The sequence below is a fragment of the Magnolia sinica genome, chromosome 13 (assembly GCF_029962835.1).
Source record: "Magnolia sinica isolate HGM2019 chromosome 13, MsV1, whole genome shotgun sequence".
NCBI classification, from domain to species: Eukaryota; Viridiplantae; Streptophyta; class Magnoliopsida; order Magnoliales; family Magnoliaceae; genus Magnolia; species Magnolia sinica.
Window position 1 is genome coordinate 65,715,455 of NC_080585.1, and position 19,625 is coordinate 65,735,079.

The following is a 19,625-nucleotide window of genomic DNA, read 5'->3' on the forward strand; positions in this document are numbered from 1 at the left end:
TAAAACGATCTCCATAGACGTTGGACGGTATGGATACAACACATGCATCATGGTGGGGTCCACTGGGCTTGCTGACGTCAATTCAGTAGCAATGTGGCTACTGACGTCGTCAGTATCCACTCCGCGCCCATTTGCGAGGGGGAAGCCAAACTGAGTGGCTGCTAAGTGCCACGTGTAAGACAATCTCAGGGTTTGGATGGCGTGTCTATCCATATCCGGATGGACAGAAAGAAAAAAAAGAAGGAAAAACGGAATCCTCTCACTATAAAATTCCTGCTTCCGGACGGTCGCCCGGAATATCTTCACTTTAACGCCTTGGACTTTCAGAGAGAGGAGTGGGAGAGTGATTTTTAGGGTTAGGGTTTCAGACGAATCGAAGCTGAAACTGAAGAAGAGATGATCGGAAGCCGATTTGGAGTCTTTATCTGATGATTTTGAGCTTCTGCCGCTTTTGATTTGGCCAGGAGCTGTAAGTTTCTTTGGTTTCTTCCGTTCTTCGTGGCCCGAATTATCTGTAGGTCTCGATTTCGTGCTAGCTTCGCAGAAATCGGCTCTCTCCATATAGATTTCGATCCTTTTTCTTAATTAGCAGATGCTCTGTCACTGAAAAAACCGTCTTTGGCTTCTCTTGATTTTTGTTGTAGTTCAAGGTCTCTGTCAAGTATCTCGTGGAAAAATTATGACTGAAATTGAAAAATTTGATTGAGATAAGTGGAATTGTATGAAAGATGGTTTGAAGAAGGGAAGTTGGTCGAATTACCAGAATTGACTTGAATTTGTTGGAAACTCGGAATCTGATTGATTCCTGGAGGTTGCATGTGTAATTTCGAGAAATGAATTCTAATGATTTCTGTGATTCAGTGTGAGTGGTGTTAATTAGCAGAAAATAGGTTTGTGTTTGATATCTGGACCGTTCTCTGTCTAAATTCTTGAATTATATATACTACTTAAAAAGAAAGCATCCCAGCAATTTTGTGAGGTTTAGATGCTGGGGGATGATAGATTCTGTATTTACTGAACAGATGACTGTTGGTCGAGAAGTTCTATAAATAAGAGGCAAATAAGTATGGCTCCAAGAAATATCTGATCTTTCTTACTGGATAAGCGGGAGAAGAAAAACGGGCATATGTTCTAGTATCAAAGGTTTTGAAAAGTTTGGTTCTTTTATTGTTTCACAACCATGAGTTGCGATGAGGAGATCAAAGAAGGTGGAGAAGAGGGGGAGTTTAACCATTCGGGATCAGAGAAAGCTGAGATTGGTGTTCATCCTGAGAATCATCAGATCGGAAAGATCGGGTCAATTTCGGTTCCACAGCTCAGGATCGACGAGAAACTGCTGATTGACCCAAGATTACTGTTTGTTGGGTCAAAGATTGGAGAGGGGGCCCACGGGAAAGTCTATGAGGGAAAGTAAGTATTAACTTTCGGTAAATTGAATGATTCTTTTCTTTAGTGCTTAACATGTTCTTAAATAGCTCTCAAGAACATCAAGTACACTTCTCTTTATTAGTGATTAACATGTTCCTAAAGCTCTTTCAAATGTTGTGTTTGAAGGTCGAAACATCCTAAAAAAGTATTTGTAACATAGTAACATTAGTGGACTTCATTAATATATGGTAGTTAAATATTAGTTGTCATCCACAAATGGATTTTGTTCCCTTTTTTCCCCCTGATCAGCCATGAATAATCATGTGTAAAGCTTGTGGAATCCTATGATGCTTTTAAAGAAATGACATCTTTTTGTTAAATCCTAGCAATGTTCTATGTGGGGCCAATGGTACAGTAAATGTAAGCCATTGTTCTGGTAGGCCTCATTACCAAATGCTGGCTCTATCAGTTAACCTTTACTTTCCAATGAGTATTGACAATTTACCGCCATTTGCCGATATTTAACAGTGTCCTAGGATCATCCCTTGGTGTGGGTTTTTGAGGTATAATCCATCCCTCATGGTGCCCATATGAATGATTTGGATCTCCAAAACTGGGCCTTGCATGTGCAGTTTATTGGGCAGAGCAAATGCTCAATTAAACTTGCATGTTTCTCATAGAACTTGTGCCTATTATACTGCTCTAAGACACTATGCTTCCCATGGTATGCTACATTGTTTCAAGTATTCTACATAAAGTTGCATGAAGTGGCGACAAATTCGGGTGTGGGAGCTGGTAAGCTTCTGTTTCAAAATGTTGGCACCTATAAACATTGAGGAAGCGGGAGCAAGCGCGGGATTTTGAACTGCGATTTGAAGTGGGTGTGGCGCTTGGTCAGTAGGATTGCAACTAAGATTCTCTATACTCAATACATGCATATATAGGGTCCATGGATGCAAGCAAAGTTGTGTTCTGGAAAAAGAGTTTGGGTCGTGTTGCCTTTGATAGGATAGCTAGGTGATGTTGTTGTAGACTAGTTATTCCATTCAATTTTTGTCAAGCACCTTGGCCCATGGCATGTGACAAATGTAGGGAATTTAAGATGGATGGGGAACTTGTAGCACTTATGATGCATGTCTACATTGACGCATGTGGCATATTTAGTGGTAGCACGCTTGAAGATTGATGGTGGCACATGTTATGCATTTGGGGTGCTTGAATACACATTTGGCACATGCGATGCATGTGCAAGAAACATTGTGTTCCCGCATGCACTGAACTTGGGATAAGGTTTCCTCATCTTTATTCCATATTTTTAAAAGGGACATGATGTTCTTGCTTTTTTCCAACTTTTGGGGACAGACTGCCCCTAATTTTCTCGGTTCAGATTAGTGTTTCAAATAGCGCCTGTAGCGTACGCTACGTAGCGTAGCGTGGCCATAGCACTACGTAGTGTCCCAAATAGCATAGTGTACACTACAACTACGTAGCATAAATAATTATGTTGTTGTTTTTTTTTTTTTTTTTTGGTTTTTTTGTTTCTAATGTTGAGAAATGTGACACTTGTATTGTACTTGATACTTTTAACCTATGAGATTTTTATTTCTTTTCATAATTGTGACTTGTGGTTTCAATTAGACATTATTAATTAAAGTGGTTTGCTTAGAAAGTTGTTGATGTAATAATTATTTGATTTGGCTTATATATGTGGATTGGATTTTGATAAATGATAACTAATAACTTTTTTGAACATGCTTATAATTGATAAAATGAATAATCCTTTAGGCATTTTTATTTTTATTTTTCCTTTTTTTTTTCACTATTTATTATATTTGTCCTATTTTTAAATTAAAAAATAGAAGTATCCTGTAGTTTACGCTACACGCTATAGAGGGCTGAGCACTATGCATCATGCTACCACTATTTAAAACACTGGTTTAGATACATAAATGGGTTAGGCAAACCGTGGACAACTTGTTTGCCCTAGACAACCTATGCCAGATGCAACTTTTCTTTCTTCCAAATGGCCCCATAGTGTATATGCATATCCAAAGATAAAAACGCTTGTGCACATACTAGCAGAATTGGCTTTTCTTGTATTCTCCTTCATGTTAAATTGTCTTTTTCATAATAGCATGTTACCTCACAAGGTGTTGCTTGTATAACTGTGCCTTTTGTAACTCTGCTTGTGTCTAAGTTTACACTGATATCCTGACCCTTCAGTTTGGAATTAGCACTCAATTGATCTTTCTGTTCTGATGGACTGACACCGGAACTAAATGAGACTGACAATAGTGGATTTATGTTTATTGAAAATCAGCACTTTACTAGTCATCATCATCACTGCCACCACCACTGCTGCCGCCCCCATTTTCTACCATGGGATAAAAAGGGATATGCCACGTATGTGCTGATTCCAACTGTTGAAAGGATTGAAGTTTTACCTGTTTGGTTCTGTACTCTTGTTCTTCGTTTTGGGCATTATTATGCCTTTCAAAGGATGCATAGCTTATCTTCTTAATTAATGCCCAGTTTCCTTACTAGTTAATTCCTTTTTCTATATCCATCCTGCAAGCGATTGAAGAATTCCGATATTTTTCTATGGCGGCTGTAGTCTAGTTATCCATCCATTGTGCTGATTGTGGTCCTTGATGAATGCTTGTTTTATTTTTTTTGCAAAACCTTATGTCATACTGGCCCTGAAGGGAGAAAAAAGGGATAAAGCTCCTTTCCAAAATGCTAGCTATGAAATTTACATCATTCGCATGGCTTGTTTGTCTTTAGATATGGAGAGCAAATTGTTGCAGTCAAAGTTCTTCATAGTGGCAGTACTCCAGAAGAAAAAGCTGCACTTGAAGGTCGTTTTGCACGCGAAGTTACTATGATGTCTAGAGTAAAACATCAGAACCTTGTCAAGGTGTATTTTCTAGTTCATATTCTGTATTTTTTGTTGAAATTGGTAAGATGCTGCTGTCTCAATTTGGGTTCACTGTGCCAGGCGTACCAAGTTGTGTTCAGTTGTGCCAAGAACTGATGCATTTTTCTTCTCTTTGCCACTTCTGGTGTTTCACTTGCACTTCATCTCTTGTAATACCTTCACCTTTCATGCAGTTCATTGGAGCTTGTAAGGATCCTTTTATGGTGATAGCGACAGAGCTATTACCAGGGATGTCACTTCGAAAGTATTTAATTAGTATTCGTCCCAAACAACTGGATCTTCATGTGGCAATAGGTTTTGCCCTTGACATTGCTCGGGCCATGGAGTGTTTACATGCTAATGGGATTATACACAGAGATCTTAAACCTGGTACTGCACAAGCTCATATGCTTCTTCTATCATATGCAATTTGAGTTTTTTAAACTTCAGGCTTTGACCTGTGCATCATGCTACTCCTAGCTCTTCTGGTTTTGATTCAGATATTAAAGGTTTTCTTTAATGAGTTTTAAGTTCTGCTCCTTTCTTATTGTTCTGGGTGTAGAGACTACTAGTCCTTTGTTGCTTGCTTCAAGTATAATGAACAGTGGCATTTGGATTTGGCACAGTAAATTAAAATTTATGGGTTATGTAAATATATTTTATTCTTTACTATAAAACTACATGAATTATTGACTTGATTTTTCAGTAGAATTCTGTTCCAGAAGATAACTTTTACTGTGTGTTTTTTTTTTTTTCATCTATTATATGTGATTTGGAGTCTTAGAAAGAACATATGTTTGGTGCCTGGCACATTTTCTTTTAAAGGCCAGATTTTCCAACATGTCCGCACATTTTAGTAGTATATTGTAATTATTATATGTAAAAAAATTGGAACAAAAGTGATAAGAAGCTTAAACATCAATTTAATTATATGCAAGTATTGCATTCCATAGATAAAAGGCAACAATCATTCAATGTAAAACTTACTTTTGTAATGAGCCGTATCAGGGAGTGTCTGAGAATTGCACAAGGGGACCCACAGAATCATAAGAATTTCAAAGAAGAGGTGTGTCTTATTTAACAGCACACATGCTTCAAAGTGCAGATTTTGTGGAAACAAATGACAATAGGCTGTTTTGAAGCTGACACTTCTCTTTTGGCTAGGTTTGAAGCTTAATAAAATTGATGGTACATAAAAGTTCAACTTTATCTATTTTTGTTGGTTTTCAACAGGTGCTAATAAGGCAAAAAAAAAAAAAAGAAAAAAAAAGAAAGAAAAGGGAAGAAACCTTGATCCTAATAATAGGCATATAGATTCCTTGTCACTTTAATAGGCTTATAGATTCCTTGTCACTTTCTCCTTCAATCACGGTTAGTCTAATTAGGTAATTAGGTAGAAGCTTGCAAGTAGACATGATTGCAAAATTGCGCAATTTAACTGCAATTTTAAGTTGCCAACAATAAGCAGCACATTCTATAATTAAGTTTATCCAGATCTTCATGTTCTAGTTTACTGAAAGTTCAGATTTCTGTTCCTGTCCTTCAATAGAAAAATGTTGATTGTGTGTCACTGGTGCAGACAATTTATTGCTTACGGCCAACCATAAGACACTGAAGCTGGCAGATTTTGGACTTGCAAGAGAAGAATCTGTGACCGAGATGATGACTGCAGAAACTGGAACTTACCGTTGGATGGCTCCTGAGGTCCATACCATTTTAACATTTTTAATATATACTTCCATAGTATCAATCTCAAGTGTGATTTGGTTGTATGTTATCTTGAAAATGCAAAACTAAGGTAGGGATGAATTTAGCTTGGAGCCTTGGAAGTTTAAGTATGCTTTTAATGAAATTCGTGATATTTCCTCGCCTTTTAAGCATATCGTTTGAACATTTGGGTAGATATTCAGATGGAATTGTGACAAGTTAGCAAAGGATGATGTTATGAAAGATCCTTTCTCTATTGGGGATTTGTTCCCCTTAGTTTAATCTACCTGTGTTTCGCCTAATAAAATTTTTTTGATCCATCAAAAAGGTCAGGATGAGTCATTAGATAGAACAACATGATATTTATAACAGGAGAGTTATTTGACTCCGGTAGTGCATGATGGTTGTTATGCAGGTGCTCAAAAATTTTACACATGGTGTATGTTAACTCTAGTTAAACAGTCTAAATTGAGGGGCCCAATATAGATAGGTTATCATCCAAATTTCAGATTGTATAAATGACCCTAATCTCCGACTATGGGAACTTGTTGTTAGTACACTAGTTTGTGCACCTTGTTTGTCAATCACTTGAGTCCATGTGTCATGTAGTCGGTTGAGCCTTTGGAAGCTAAAGACCGAAGACACGAGAACGTGGAGCATCAAGGAGCATGGAACAGGTAAATAAGGTGCCTTGGTGACACTAACCTTGACCCAAAACAACCCCGTAACCTCTAGAAGATCTTAACGTTAATAGGTATACATTGTTGATCATCCTTTACTTTAGGAGCCCTAATTGAACATGCTTAGAAAGGCTATAGAGGTCTCAAGCTGCTGTTAAACCAAACTACCCAAAAATAACAGACTCATAGGTGCCATCGATCAATCGATCGTTCCTCGATCGATTAGTCTCGAGCGATCGAACATGGCTCAAACGTCCAACAACAAATTCGCAAAATGCTGGAATTATAGCGATTGATTGATGCATCACCTGATCGATCGAAGGCTCGGATCGATCAATTGAACCGATCATTTTTTGCCTTTTTTTTTTTTTTTATCGTTAGAACTTAGTTCCTTTATAAAGGTCATACAAACCTTGGGCATTTTGATGGGTTTTTGGTGCAATAGAAGCGTAGGTGATTCTATGTTTATATTCCTTATTCTAAGCTTTTAAACCAATGAGTTCCAAGTCATCTTCTTAAGATTAACACTCTAATGAGGATTCCACCATTCACCTTGAAGATGTGCTAGAACTTCACCATTTTGTAGAGATTAAACCTAACTTCTATTGGTGTATCCTTTGTCTAAATAATCTAGAAGACTCATCTCGGGTGAATCCCCTAGGATTACAACCTTCTATTGGTTGTATGAGATTTACCTAACCTCCAATCACCTTGGTCACTGCATTGGAGCATCGCATGCAAGGTGTTTGATCTTGAAGTTGAAGAATTGGCAATGCATCGGTATCAATGATCGGGGGAGCAAAATAGAGGCTGATTGAAGCACGGGAGAGCATTGATCAAGCAACCCGAGACGATGCATTAAAGGGGTTCAATTTGACAAGTGCCATTTGTAATAGTCCGTATACTCTATTTCCTTGTGAATGATTGGGGGTAAGAGTTTGTGACTCAAACTCGATAGGTTCTTGTGTATGACCTAGGCCCTTGTGTAGGGTCGAATTCATTGAACACTGGTGTGTACGCGTTAGTCTTCATAGGAGTCTCCGGCGGGAGTAAACATAGGTCTTTGGACTAAGATCAAAGTTGTTGGTTAACCGATAGAAAACCAACTCAAGTATCTTGCGGGAGCCTCCGGCGGGAGTGTACACTAAGTCCTTGAGTAGGGCTGTAAGGTTTAGAGGTGAATCTGATTTAAAACCTTTGATAGTAAAATCCGGTATACTCATGGGTTGAGTGTGTCCGTCGAGAGTAGAGTAGGGAAGTCGAACCACTGTACATGCTTTTGTTTGGGATTGCATTTGAGCACTTGTTTAATTATGCTTATGTGATTGATTGATGAATTATATGTATGCATGATTTGATGAATGCTAGGAATTGATGGTTAGCACATTCCACACACAAATGTGCACTATCATTTATAGAGTAGTTGCTTAGCATGTTGCATCTATCATAGTCTTATGTGATGGGACCCTCTATTGGATTGGAAGCCTTAGAGTTAATTGCCTTACTTAGTTTAAATTGTCATATTAGTTTACGCAAGCAATCGTGTATTAAAAGTTATAAATTTTATTTGATCCTAATCCATCCCTTCCACCCCCCAGGACATATAATGTAGGACCGATGCATGAACCAAATAACATGTGAGATCAAGTAGCAAAATTAAGACAATTAACAAAGAAAAAAACACAAACATTGCCATAATCATCACAAATACCATGAAAACCAAAAGAATATCATGTATAAATCTTAGCCTAAGTTATCAACATTGTCACACAAGATCATTAAATTAAAGGAAACTATGATCTAATGGATGCAGAGACATCCAATTAGCATAGGGTATAGTCTATTTCAAAATAGAAAGCCTAATACAACCTAAGGTAAAATTAGGGTTTTTAGCAAATTTGGAAAATCTAGGAAAGTTGGGGATTTGGTAGAGAGAAGGGGGTTTTGATTTAAGGGTTAAAAGAAGCAAAAAAAATGATAAAGTGTGGCTATATGGCTAACCTGGAAGGTTCACACGTGTGGCGTGGGATGGATGAGTTAGGTCTCTTAGGGTTTGGGATTATAGATGGGTAAATGAAAGATGAGTTTATGCGAAGATGAATGCTTAGGATGAGAGAATCGAATAATTTGAAGAAAATACCTTGATAGAGGAGAAAAGATATGGTGATGTGGGGATAGATGGAGACCTCGCACCTCTGTTGATAATGATTAGCCTCACACCAATCTCCCTTCCAAATCACATGGAAGTATCTTTAAATCTCATGAAGATGGAAGAAGAAGAAGAAAACAAGAGCCTCTCTCTCTCTCTCTCTCTATTACAAAATCCAATGAAGGTGAGGGTCACATGCGCACCCTCTTTTATAGTTCCAAGAAAGTTCAAAAATTACAATAAACATCCTGTTTTGTGAATTTTGACGAAAATAACCATAGTCTAACTAAAATCAACTAAAAACAATCATAATGGTGTCCAAACATAACATAAACAAAACTAAATCCTATAAGCTAATAAAATTTAAGAAAAACTAATGTGGATGATCCACGATCAATGGGCCGATCATGTGATCCAACGGGCTGATCGTCACATCCTTCCAATCCAACGGTCTGGATCACTCAATCAAGCAGCCCATGTGCATCTTCCCAGTATAGGGTCTTCCAAATGCTCGCACATGCACATGGGGTCTTTAGCACGATCACAGGTACTCACTTAGCCACGGGAAATCGGTGCGGCCCACCTCCTCTGGTATGTATGCAAAGGCATACGTGACGTGATGTCCTCATCAACATAGCCACCATTTTATGGCTCCGCCAAGTTTCCGCACGTAGCCGTGATATCCTATACCAGGTGCAATTTCAATTATTTCTTTAATTTGGATCATCCATGAAATGCTGATTAACCGGCCTCCTATATATCAAATCAGTATTTTTTTCACGTTTCACAAGCCATCTAAATTGGGACCTACAATATGAACAGTTTAATTTATGATACTACTATGCCACGTGCAGTTTCTTAATGCTTGCGTAGCAACCAACACACTCTGCAAGAGTATTGAAGTTTTCCTCTTTATGAAAAGAAAATGCTGACAGTTATTGCATTTCCTCCTAATGTGATACATTTCAAGTCCTGCATCTTGATTGATATCTCGCGTCATCGACTTTCAAATTTGTCTTGGTACTTTGAAATCTTTCTATGTAAATTAAGGTTACCTGCTCATGGGAAAAAAAAAGCTTACCTATTCATAATGCAAAGCAAATTACCTACTCAGGGAACTACAGTGCCATCCAGAAAGAGTTTGGCTTTGATTTCCTTCATCTTTATTTTTCTCTCTTCTTTCATCTTGTGGCCTTGTTGTGGCCTTCTTTATTATGTTTAGGGGTGGAGTTTGCAGTCTGTAGGTTTGACAGCAGGTTGGGCCTGGGCCAGGCTGATGTCAGTTAGTGTGCAGTCCATGGAAGTTTTGAGCCTGAAACTTAGGGCTGGCCCTGGGCCTCGGGCTTGAAAAATAGGCCTAAGCTCAGTCCACAGCAGATATGATGAGTCTAGATTTGGGCTTGGGCTTGCCTATTAAAGAGAATATTGTTAAATCTAAGCTGGGCCTGGCCTCTTTATTTATGGGCCTCAAAATAGTACTGTGTCCAATCAATGGACCTAAAAAATAAACCCAAACCCAAACCCCACCTGTGGCAGCTTGAGCATGGCCCTGGAGCTTTACAGACCGTCCTAGCCAATTGACTACGCTAACAGTTAGCCTGCACCCGAACCTGCAAATGGGCTTTGATTAAGCTTTCAGGCAGGTCCCACTAGAATAACTAGTCAAACTTATGACGCCAACTTGGTTGTATAGTTGGTAGCCGCAAAATTTTGGCCCATGGTGGCTAGGCCTGAAACTAGATGGGGAATCAATTTTGGATATTTCACTCCATCCAGTGGCCTCATGGCACCATTTGAAGCTTACTGTTGGTTGGAGTGGAACTTTCATATTCGTTCTGCCCAATTGCACCTGTTGCTTGAGTAGTACTGCATCTTTAATTGTTGTAAACCTTTCCTTAATTGGGAACCGAAATGTGATCTTGCAGTTATATAGCACTGTGACGCTGCGGCATGGGGAGAAGAAGCACTACAACAACAAGGTTGATGTCTACAGCTTCGGCATAGTTTTATGGGAGTTGTTAACCAACCGTATGCCATTTGAGGGCATGTCCAACTTGCAGGCTGCATATGCCGCTGCTTTTAAGGTGCGGTATGACCATCTTGATCTTGATTTTACTGTTGTTGCTGTTGTCTCCACTGCAGTCCTTGCTGCTGCTGATGCTTATGCATACTACAAGCGACTTCATCTTTCACTAAATATTACAATGTTTTCACTAGAATAATTGTTGAACCTATAGCCTGTTTGGACAGGGTGAATCCTGTCCTTTTGTTTTGGGTTTTTTAACCCTGAAAAATTGGGCATTTGGTTATCCAAAATGTTCCAAATGCACTTTTCTTATCCATTTTTCTTTGATCTGCTACTCACACACACACAAAATGCTCACACACTAGTTGTATGTCCAACTAGTTGGCATGTGGGGCCCACTGTAGTGTTCGTATGATGTCTCACCCGTCCAACAAGGTTGTCCCACCATGAAAATGGGACAGCCCAAAAATCAGGTCTATGCAACTGTCAGGTGGGCCCCATGCGAATGTGAATGTGGAGGTTTTTGGATGGCCTTTGTGATTGTTAGATTGGCGTGAACTCCCATTTTCACGGTGGAATGACCTTGTTGTCTGATGTTATACAACTAGTGCGCGCACGCGTGCATGTGTACACATTAGTGTTTTAAATAGCGAATAGTGTGTAGCATGGCATTCACCCCTCTGAAACATGAGGCATAAGCTGCAAAGTGTGTGGTGTGAGCTACATGCTCTACTTCTAAATCTTTAATCAAGGTTGCACTTGTTTTTTTCTTTTTTCCTTGAAAGATGGTCCAAATTTATTAGGGCACGTGGGGATTTTGGTTTGTGTGAAAATGTTGCTGGCTTCTTATGGGAGTAAATCTGGTCTGTTCAACTAACAAGAAAATATTTACATATGCTTGCACCATTTCTCAATCTTCCCAGCAATTGCAGGTTGGCTTAAATGGTAGGTTGGCAAAAGTTTTACATATGCTACCTACTATACATCAACCTTCCTCTTTAACCCGGACTCTTTGAACTGGCCATGGAAAATGCTCGTATTGACACAACTCACATGCTAGCATGGTCCCAGCTAGTATTGACTAGGGCTGTCAATGGGTTGGGTTTTAGTAAGTTCCTACTGTACCCGTCCCTTGACTGTTTGAAAGTGGTCGGGTCAGGTTGGGTCACGTCTGGATACCATATGTGAGGCCCTGGAACTGAATCCAGTCAGGTCCAGGTCCAGATGGTGTATTGACATTTATTTTTTCTAGATCAGGCATGAAGCCTTGGGTTCGTTTTTCTCACTTTTTGTCACTTTGTTAACATGAAAACAATTTCAACTATCTGGAAAAAATAAATAAATTGAGGCCCTGGACCTGAATCCTTTTTTTCGTTCACTCTGGAATTTTTTATTTTATATATATATATATATATATATATATATATATATATATATATATATATATATATAATTTTTTTTTCTGGGTCTGGATACCATACTTGAGGCTCTGTAACATCTTGCCTGATGATCTTTCTCCCTTTCTTAAAACAGCAAATAAGGCCAAGTCTTCCGGAGGACATGCCTCGGGACCTCATGTACATCATACAATCATGTTGGGTCGAGGACCCAAACATGCGGCCCAGCTTCAGCCAGATCATCCGCATGCTCAATGCATTCCTCTTCACACTTCCAGCGCCCTCACCAGAGCCAGAAACCACGTCAGATCTACCAAGTAGTATCACTGTCACAGAGTCATCTGCTCGTGCAAGGCGGAAGTTTTCTTTCCTTCGCCAGCTTTTCCCTCTAAGGAGGACGAAGAACACACCATGAGCAGTAAAGTTTGGAGCATTTCATGGTCTTTTTGCCAATTAAAAAATAACCGTTGGATGATGCTAATCTGTGATTAATGACCTAGATCTTGATCACGGCTTGGATTATTCTCTCTCCACGAACAATCAAAGGTAAAATACATTAAAGAAGCAGAAATGGTTAGGCGTCCTTTGCCTCTTATATTACTAGTGGAAACACTGAGGGGTTGGGAAGTTTGTATCACAAACTAAAAAGGGTGTAAATATGAAATCTCCACGTTAAGTGCATAATACATTTGTCATAAATTCCATAATTTATATCACGGGAATTATATGAACCTTGGAGCCCTCAGATTGGATGAGCGGCCCCACAACTCTGGTATTCAGACTGCTTGATGTTATTGGCCCTGATACAGTTAGGCCATCATGCCCCAAAGATCTTCCAGATTTGAAGCACTGCCCGGCCATTCCATCTTTTTATTCTGATGATTGCAGACTTTCATATCAGCTTCTTCAATGTAGATTTGCAGTCTGGATAACAGATCCATCACAACCATGATGCGGGTCATGTGATCAATAGTCTGGATAAAATGACTTGTCTCAAAATTTCCCTACTTGAGGCTTGAGGACACCGTGCATACCCTCCCCTCCGCATGAGAATGTTACGACTAAAAGTTCCTTTTAGATATTCTTAGATATTCTCATGCAATGATTTGAAACCCAGACTGAATACTTGCTCCTTTCATTTGGCAATTGGGTCCAAGCGGGTCCAACTGGTTGTGTGGTGATACTTATGCCACATGTATATAATGCAAGCTGCCTGTAGCCAATTTATCCTTACAATTAGTGGAGGGGTGTTAGTAAAAATGAGATGTGTGCGCCCTTCAATCCCAAGGTAATTTCGTCTTTTCAATTCTTTTGTCAGTGTAGCCTGCTCCTACCATCCTCTCCTTGTGGGAGCCCTTGCAACAAAGGTTGGGTGGGAACCATAACTGCATGACATCCACTCCATATATTTGTTTTTATGAAGAAGAAGAATAGTAAGAAAAGAAAAAAGAAAAAAAGGCAGATCTAAAACCTGAGTGGGCCACAGGGCTGCGCACTTCTCTTTATCTCTGTGTATAGGTTGGACCTGGCTGTAGCATTACTCCTTGCCTCATCTCTCGTTTATTCGTCTCCACCATACCCCTTGAGTAACTAATAACTAACAAAATAGTGCGCCTAACTTCATGGCAAATTGGATTGTGAAAAGGAGTAGGGACAGGACCGCTCGAAGGATGGACGATTTAAATTTAAGGGATAATTGAATGATGGCTGTGTGGAATGTAATCTGACTTGTCCCTAATATCCACCTTGTCCATTCTCATGGTTGACCTTGAGCTCAAAAATCAAGCCAAACCAGAACTTAGGTGGGCCACAACAAAGGGAGCAATGAAGCAATGAAGGAGAAAGCCAAACCAGAACTTAGGTGGGCCACAACAAAGGGAGCAATGAAGCAATGAAGGAGAAAGCCAAACCAGAACTTAGGTGGGCTACAACAAAGGGAACAATGAACGAGAGAACGTGGCCTACCGTGGTATGTGTATGCACTCCACCAGCATGAAGGCTGCTTAAAAAACCAGGCTGATCTAATACTAAGGTGGCCAGCATGACTACAAAGGTTTTTTAGGCTTGTTTTTACTTTGTTTGCTATGGTCCAGTCCACTTGCTCTAGTTGGAGGTATTGATCCTTTTGGATGATGAGATTACTGGTCAGAAACCTATCTGCTGCATTGAAGCTTGGCATTTTCCCAACAATATGGCTATGTGTGGCAGTGTTTGTTCATTCTTATGATGATTTTGCCCATCTTAAGTCTATATTTCATGCCCATCAACCAGCATATGGTCAAAAATTGTAGCATTGGTAGCAAGACTTTGTGCCGGACTGAAAGGTAATGCTCCAAGGCATTTGTGGGAGGCGTGAAAAATGAAATGTGTTTTTCCCACGTGTCTATTTTTCATGTGGTATGTCTTCCATTGCCTGCCAGAGATTCCATTGTTTAGGGCAGATGAAGAAGGGGATCCATTCATGAACCGGCAATTTTTTTGGCTCAGGGATGCTTATATGGTTCTATGAGACTTGAATAGCATTCAGTTCGACATGTGAGTTTCCACTACTTGAGAGTCTTTTAACATTATAGACAAACCTAAATCATGGGCATGTTATATTCCATGGGAAATTTCTATATAATCAAAAAAAGAAAAAAAGAAAAAAGAAAAAAGAAGCTTGGCCAAGAATGGCTATAAATGTCTGTTTCGGGAATGTTATATAGTTAATTTAATCCCATATCTCCCAAGTCCATTTGTAGACAATTCAGGTATTTTCAAGGTCAAGTTGGGTCTGGATCTGGACTCTTTGAGTTTTAACCATGAGGTCATGGGTTCCAGTTTTAACCAAAATTTGGTAAATGCTTTTGTTATGATTTCAATGTTTATTTGGAATTGGGACACATGATCCCTACTCATGACTCAGTGGTAGGCTCTTGAAATTTAACCATGAGGTCATGGGTTCCAGATTTTACCAAAATTTGGTAAATGCTTTCGTCAGGATTTCGAGGTTTATCTGGAATTGGGACACATGATCCCTACTCAGTGGTAGACTCTTTAGTTTTAACCAAAATTTGGTAAATGCTTGTCAGGATTTCAAGGTTTATCTGGAATTGGGACACATGATCTCTACTCATGACTCAGTGGTAGACTCTTTTGTTTTAACCATGAGGTCATGGGTTCCAGTTTTTACCAAATTGTGTTAAATGCTTTCGTCAAGATCTCAAGGTTTATCTGGAATTGGGACACATGGTGAATTTTAGATTTGTCGAATAAAGGCTGCACACCTCCTTTCGCTGAATCTAAAGGTTCTCCAACAATTAATGGTTATGAAGAAGAAGATGAGGGAAACTCTTCGAGTCATGATCCATTTTCCTTTACATACTGGATTGGTAAACATATATGAAGCTGGCAAGGGTAGACTGCGTTTCAACATTGAAGTTGTGGGTTCAAGTGCCCATGTTGGGGTGTGTGAGTGGAAAGAGAGAAAGAAAAGAAAAGAGTGGGCTAGGCTAATCCACAAGTGCAACAGCCAAATGTTTACACACTAAAGCCATCATATCATGCAATGTTGGACAAAGGCAGTGACAATCATAAAACACAAACAATACATTAAAAAAAAAAAAAAAAACACAAACAATACATCCAAAAAATAAAATAAAGAGAATAAGCAATATACCTTAATACATATAGATAGACAAATATACATATAACAATACATATATAGATACATGTATGCATAGATACACATTTATACATGCAAAACGCATCCATCCATCCATGGATGCATGATCATCCATCCACTTATTCATGCATACATAATTTTATTTTATTTTTTACATAGCCTGAAGGGTTTCCAATACTCAAATCCAACAATCTTAAAATCGATTATTGTGTTCGAAATAAATAAGACTATAACTATCTTTATCATAAATACTACAACCAAGTTGTCCAAAATTGAACGTTTATTTTTTTTGGACAACAAATTGAACCTTTTTTTTTTGGACAACACTTTAAATGGCTAAAACAAAAACTAAGTGTTACACTAGACACCTTGAAAGTATTTTACATCCTATTTGAATCATTTACAGTTGATCCAACAAATGAAATTGAGGTTAGACATGCCAATAATTATAATAATTATATGCTAAATGTCTTATCTAATAAATTGTACAATGTCTAAATTTCTTACGAATCTGTAAAGAATGTTGAACTGCTCCGATTTTCAAAAAAAGGAAAAACATTCTTAAAGCTCACATTGGAAAATACTAAAATGCTTAATGATGTCTTGTACATGCCCGACATAAGAAGAAACTTGGTCTCTAGTTTGCTCTTTAACAAAACTATGATTAAATTAATGTTTGTATCAAACAAGCTTATAATGACAAAAAATGAGACTTGTGGAAAAGATATCCTGTAGTAACGAGTTATTCATTGTAAATGTATCATATGATAATAATAAGAAATCGTCTAGTTTTATTTATATTGTTGAACATCTTTATCTATAGGGTGATAGATTAGGCCATGTTAACATAACATCACTAAAAAGAATGGAAAGATCAGGTTTATTATCCAAGTTACTAAGTGAAGATTTCGATAAATGTGAAACATGTATAAAATCTAAATTTTTTTAAAAATTCTTTTAACTAGTTAAAAAAGTTTTGAATTATTAAAGTTAATACATAGTGACTTAAATAAATTTAAAAATCAAATGTGTAGAAGTGGTAAAAGATATTATGTAATGTTTGTAGATAATTAACCTAAATACACTAGAATATACCTAGTAAGGAATAAAGATGAAGCCTTACAAGCATTCATTAAGTATAAAATCAAAGTTGAAAATTAACTTAGTAATAAAATTAAACGACTTAGAACAAATAGAGGTGGAAAGTATGAATCTTCCCATTTGAAAGAGTTTAATTAAAAAATGGAATAGTTCATAAAACTACTACTTACACATCAAAACAAAATGATATAGTCGAATGCAAAAATAGAACACCGAAAGAAATAGTGAATACTATGTTGAATAGTTTTGGCTTGCCTTATAATATGTGAGGATAAGCAATTCTATTTGCCTATTATATTTAAAGTAGGACACCTCATAAGGTAATTAGAAAGATATTGTATGAACTTTGAAAATATCATACTCTTAGTTATAAAAACCTTATAGTGTGGGGGTGTTTGGTTAAAGTAGGGTTGTTTGAAAAAAAAAGAAAAAAGAAATTAGATCCTAAAATGACTGATTGTGTGTTTATAGGATACACAAAAAATAATGCAGAGTATATATTCTTAGTTTTGAAATCTAAGGAAAACATTCTAAATCCAAATACTATTATAAAAGTTGAGATGCAGAGTTCTTAAAAAATATAATTTTTATGAAATCTAGGTTTATAGAAATAAAAGAAAGTAGTGAAACATAATTTGCTTCAAATAATACTAGTATAGATGAGAAAAATGAAGGACTAGAACCATGGAGGAGCAAAAGAGTTAGGAAATAAACTAATTTAGGAGATAGTTTCTACACTTTTTTATTAGAAGATGACCTTCTTTCTTATTTATTAACAATTACCTCTCCTGATGAATCATTTTGGAAGAAATCCATTAATGACGAGTTGGATTCTATTATATCGAACAACACTTAGGAACTCATAGAGCTGTCACTTAAAAATAAACCAATAAGATGCAAATGGGTGTTCAAGAAGATGTAAAAATCAAATAGAACCATTAATAAATATAAGGCTAGGTTAGTCACTAAAGACTTTAAATAAAAGGAACGGATTGACTACTTTGACTCCTATTCTCCAATAACTAGGACTATAATGATTAGGGTGTTAGTTGCTATAACATCCATATACAAACTACTAGTGCACTAAATGAATATTAAAATGGCGTTTCTAAATGAAGGTTAGAGGAAGAAATATATAATAGCCTGAGAGTTATTAAATCTTACAAAAAGAAAATAAACTATCTAGATTAGTTATGTCATTGTATGGTCTGAAGCAAGCTCCTAAATAATGGTATGAAAAATTCGATAGTGTTTTAAAATCAAATGAATACCCAGTAAATAATGTAGATAGATGTGTATGTAGCAAATTCTCATAAAGTGATGGCATTATTATTTGTATTTATGTAGATGAAATGCTTATCTTTAGAACTGATGTTAAATTAGTTGTTGTAACTAAGAAATTCTTATCATATAAGTTTGATATGAAAATTTTAAGGAAAATATGATTTTAGGTATGAGGTAATTAATAAAGATATGGTCTTATTTATGGACGCTGGATTGCAGGCGGATCGCGCTCACGTGTGCCTTTTTAGGGGCGTGCATACTCTTATCGAAATATGGGGGTGATATATTTGATTGGAATTGCCACTAGCCAATTACTCTACTTCCACAGTCGACTAGACCTTGCAAAAGTGTTAGGAGAAAGTTTGAAGGTTTTCTACCCTAAATGACTCATTAATATGTGATCGAAGATTCAGAGTAAGAGGCTTTGGTTATAGCGATGGAAGGTGTTAGGGGCATTCTCTGCTCATATATGGTCTCTACTTCACAAGATTAAATGAAGTATTTGGATATGAGATTATTTCGTATGTATGAATGAAGCAAATGTGTGTATAATATTGTATTAATGTGATATCCTTGACAAGTGGTAGCTTAGGTCAAATAAATCTACCTTGACTCACCTACTTGCCAAAGTGGTTGGATAACCAATCAACTTGAATTTTTGATGAGTAGGATCTGATATTTCGGCAAACCATAGAGCATACGTTGCTCGATGCAGAGAAAAGTTATTCAACCATAGAAAAGCTATGCTTGTCATTGTAGTTTGCGGCCATTAAATTGAGGCATTATTTGTTGGCCGATAGAGTAAATGTAATAGCTATGATTGCTTTAGTGAATTATATGTTAAATCGGCCAATCTTAGTAGTTGAATTGGTAAATGAGTTTTGACTTTGTCTGAGTTTGATTTGTATTATGTACCACAGAAAACAGTTAAGGGCTAGGCTATAACAGATTTTCTGGCCGATCACCCTTTAGTCCTTGAAAAATAGATTCTCTAGATGTACTAGATCTATACTATGTGCAACTCACACCGTGGAAAATTAATTTTTGATGGGTCAAGGACACATGAGATGTTCGAGGTCGGGATCATATTGATTGCTCTGCATGGAAATCGGCAAGAATTTGCATCCCATATGGAATTCAAATGTACTAACAATCAAGCTGAATATGAAACTATGATAATCGGCCTTGAATTATTATTGAATTATAAGAAAAAAATGTAAGGATTATCGGAGATTCATAGCTGGTGATAAACCAGATGGCATAATCGTTTTAATGCACTAGTCCATCTTTATTATCATATTATGCTGTTGCAATCCGGCTACTCTAACAATT

At 37.5% G+C, this 19,625-nt stretch overlaps 1 protein-coding gene across 1 annotated transcript; it reads left to right on the forward strand.

The window, feature by feature from the left end:
• Nucleotides 1-292: 292 nt before the first annotated feature.
• On the forward strand, nt 293-12,955 carry LOC131223824 (serine/threonine-protein kinase STY13). Its single transcript, XM_058219332.1, has 7 exons — nt 293-469; nt 1,023-1,410; nt 4,153-4,285; nt 4,480-4,675; nt 5,865-5,989; nt 10,747-10,905; nt 12,381-12,955. The coding sequence occupies exons 2-7, from the start codon at nt 1,181-1,183 to the stop codon at nt 12,657-12,659; spliced, it is 1,122 nt and encodes a 373-aa protein (XP_058075315.1). The 5' UTR covers nt 293-469; nt 1,023-1,180; the 3' UTR covers nt 12,660-12,955.
• The last annotated feature ends 6,670 nt before the right edge of the window (nt 12,956-19,625 follow it).

Excerpts from the sequence above, each read along its gene's own strand:
- LOC131223824 (XM_058219332.1), top strand. The coding sequence starts at position 1,181 with ATGAGTTGCGATGAGGAGATCAAAGAAGGTGGAGAAGAGGGGGAGTTT. Across the intron at positions 5,990-10,746 it reads ACCGTTGGATGGCTCCTGAG|TTATATAGCACTGTGACGCT; the intron begins GTCCATACCATT and ends GTGATCTTGCAG. Across the intron at positions 10,906-12,380 it reads CATATGCCGCTGCTTTTAAG|CAAATAAGGCCAAGTCTTCC; the intron begins GTGCGGTATGAC and ends TTCTTAAAACAG.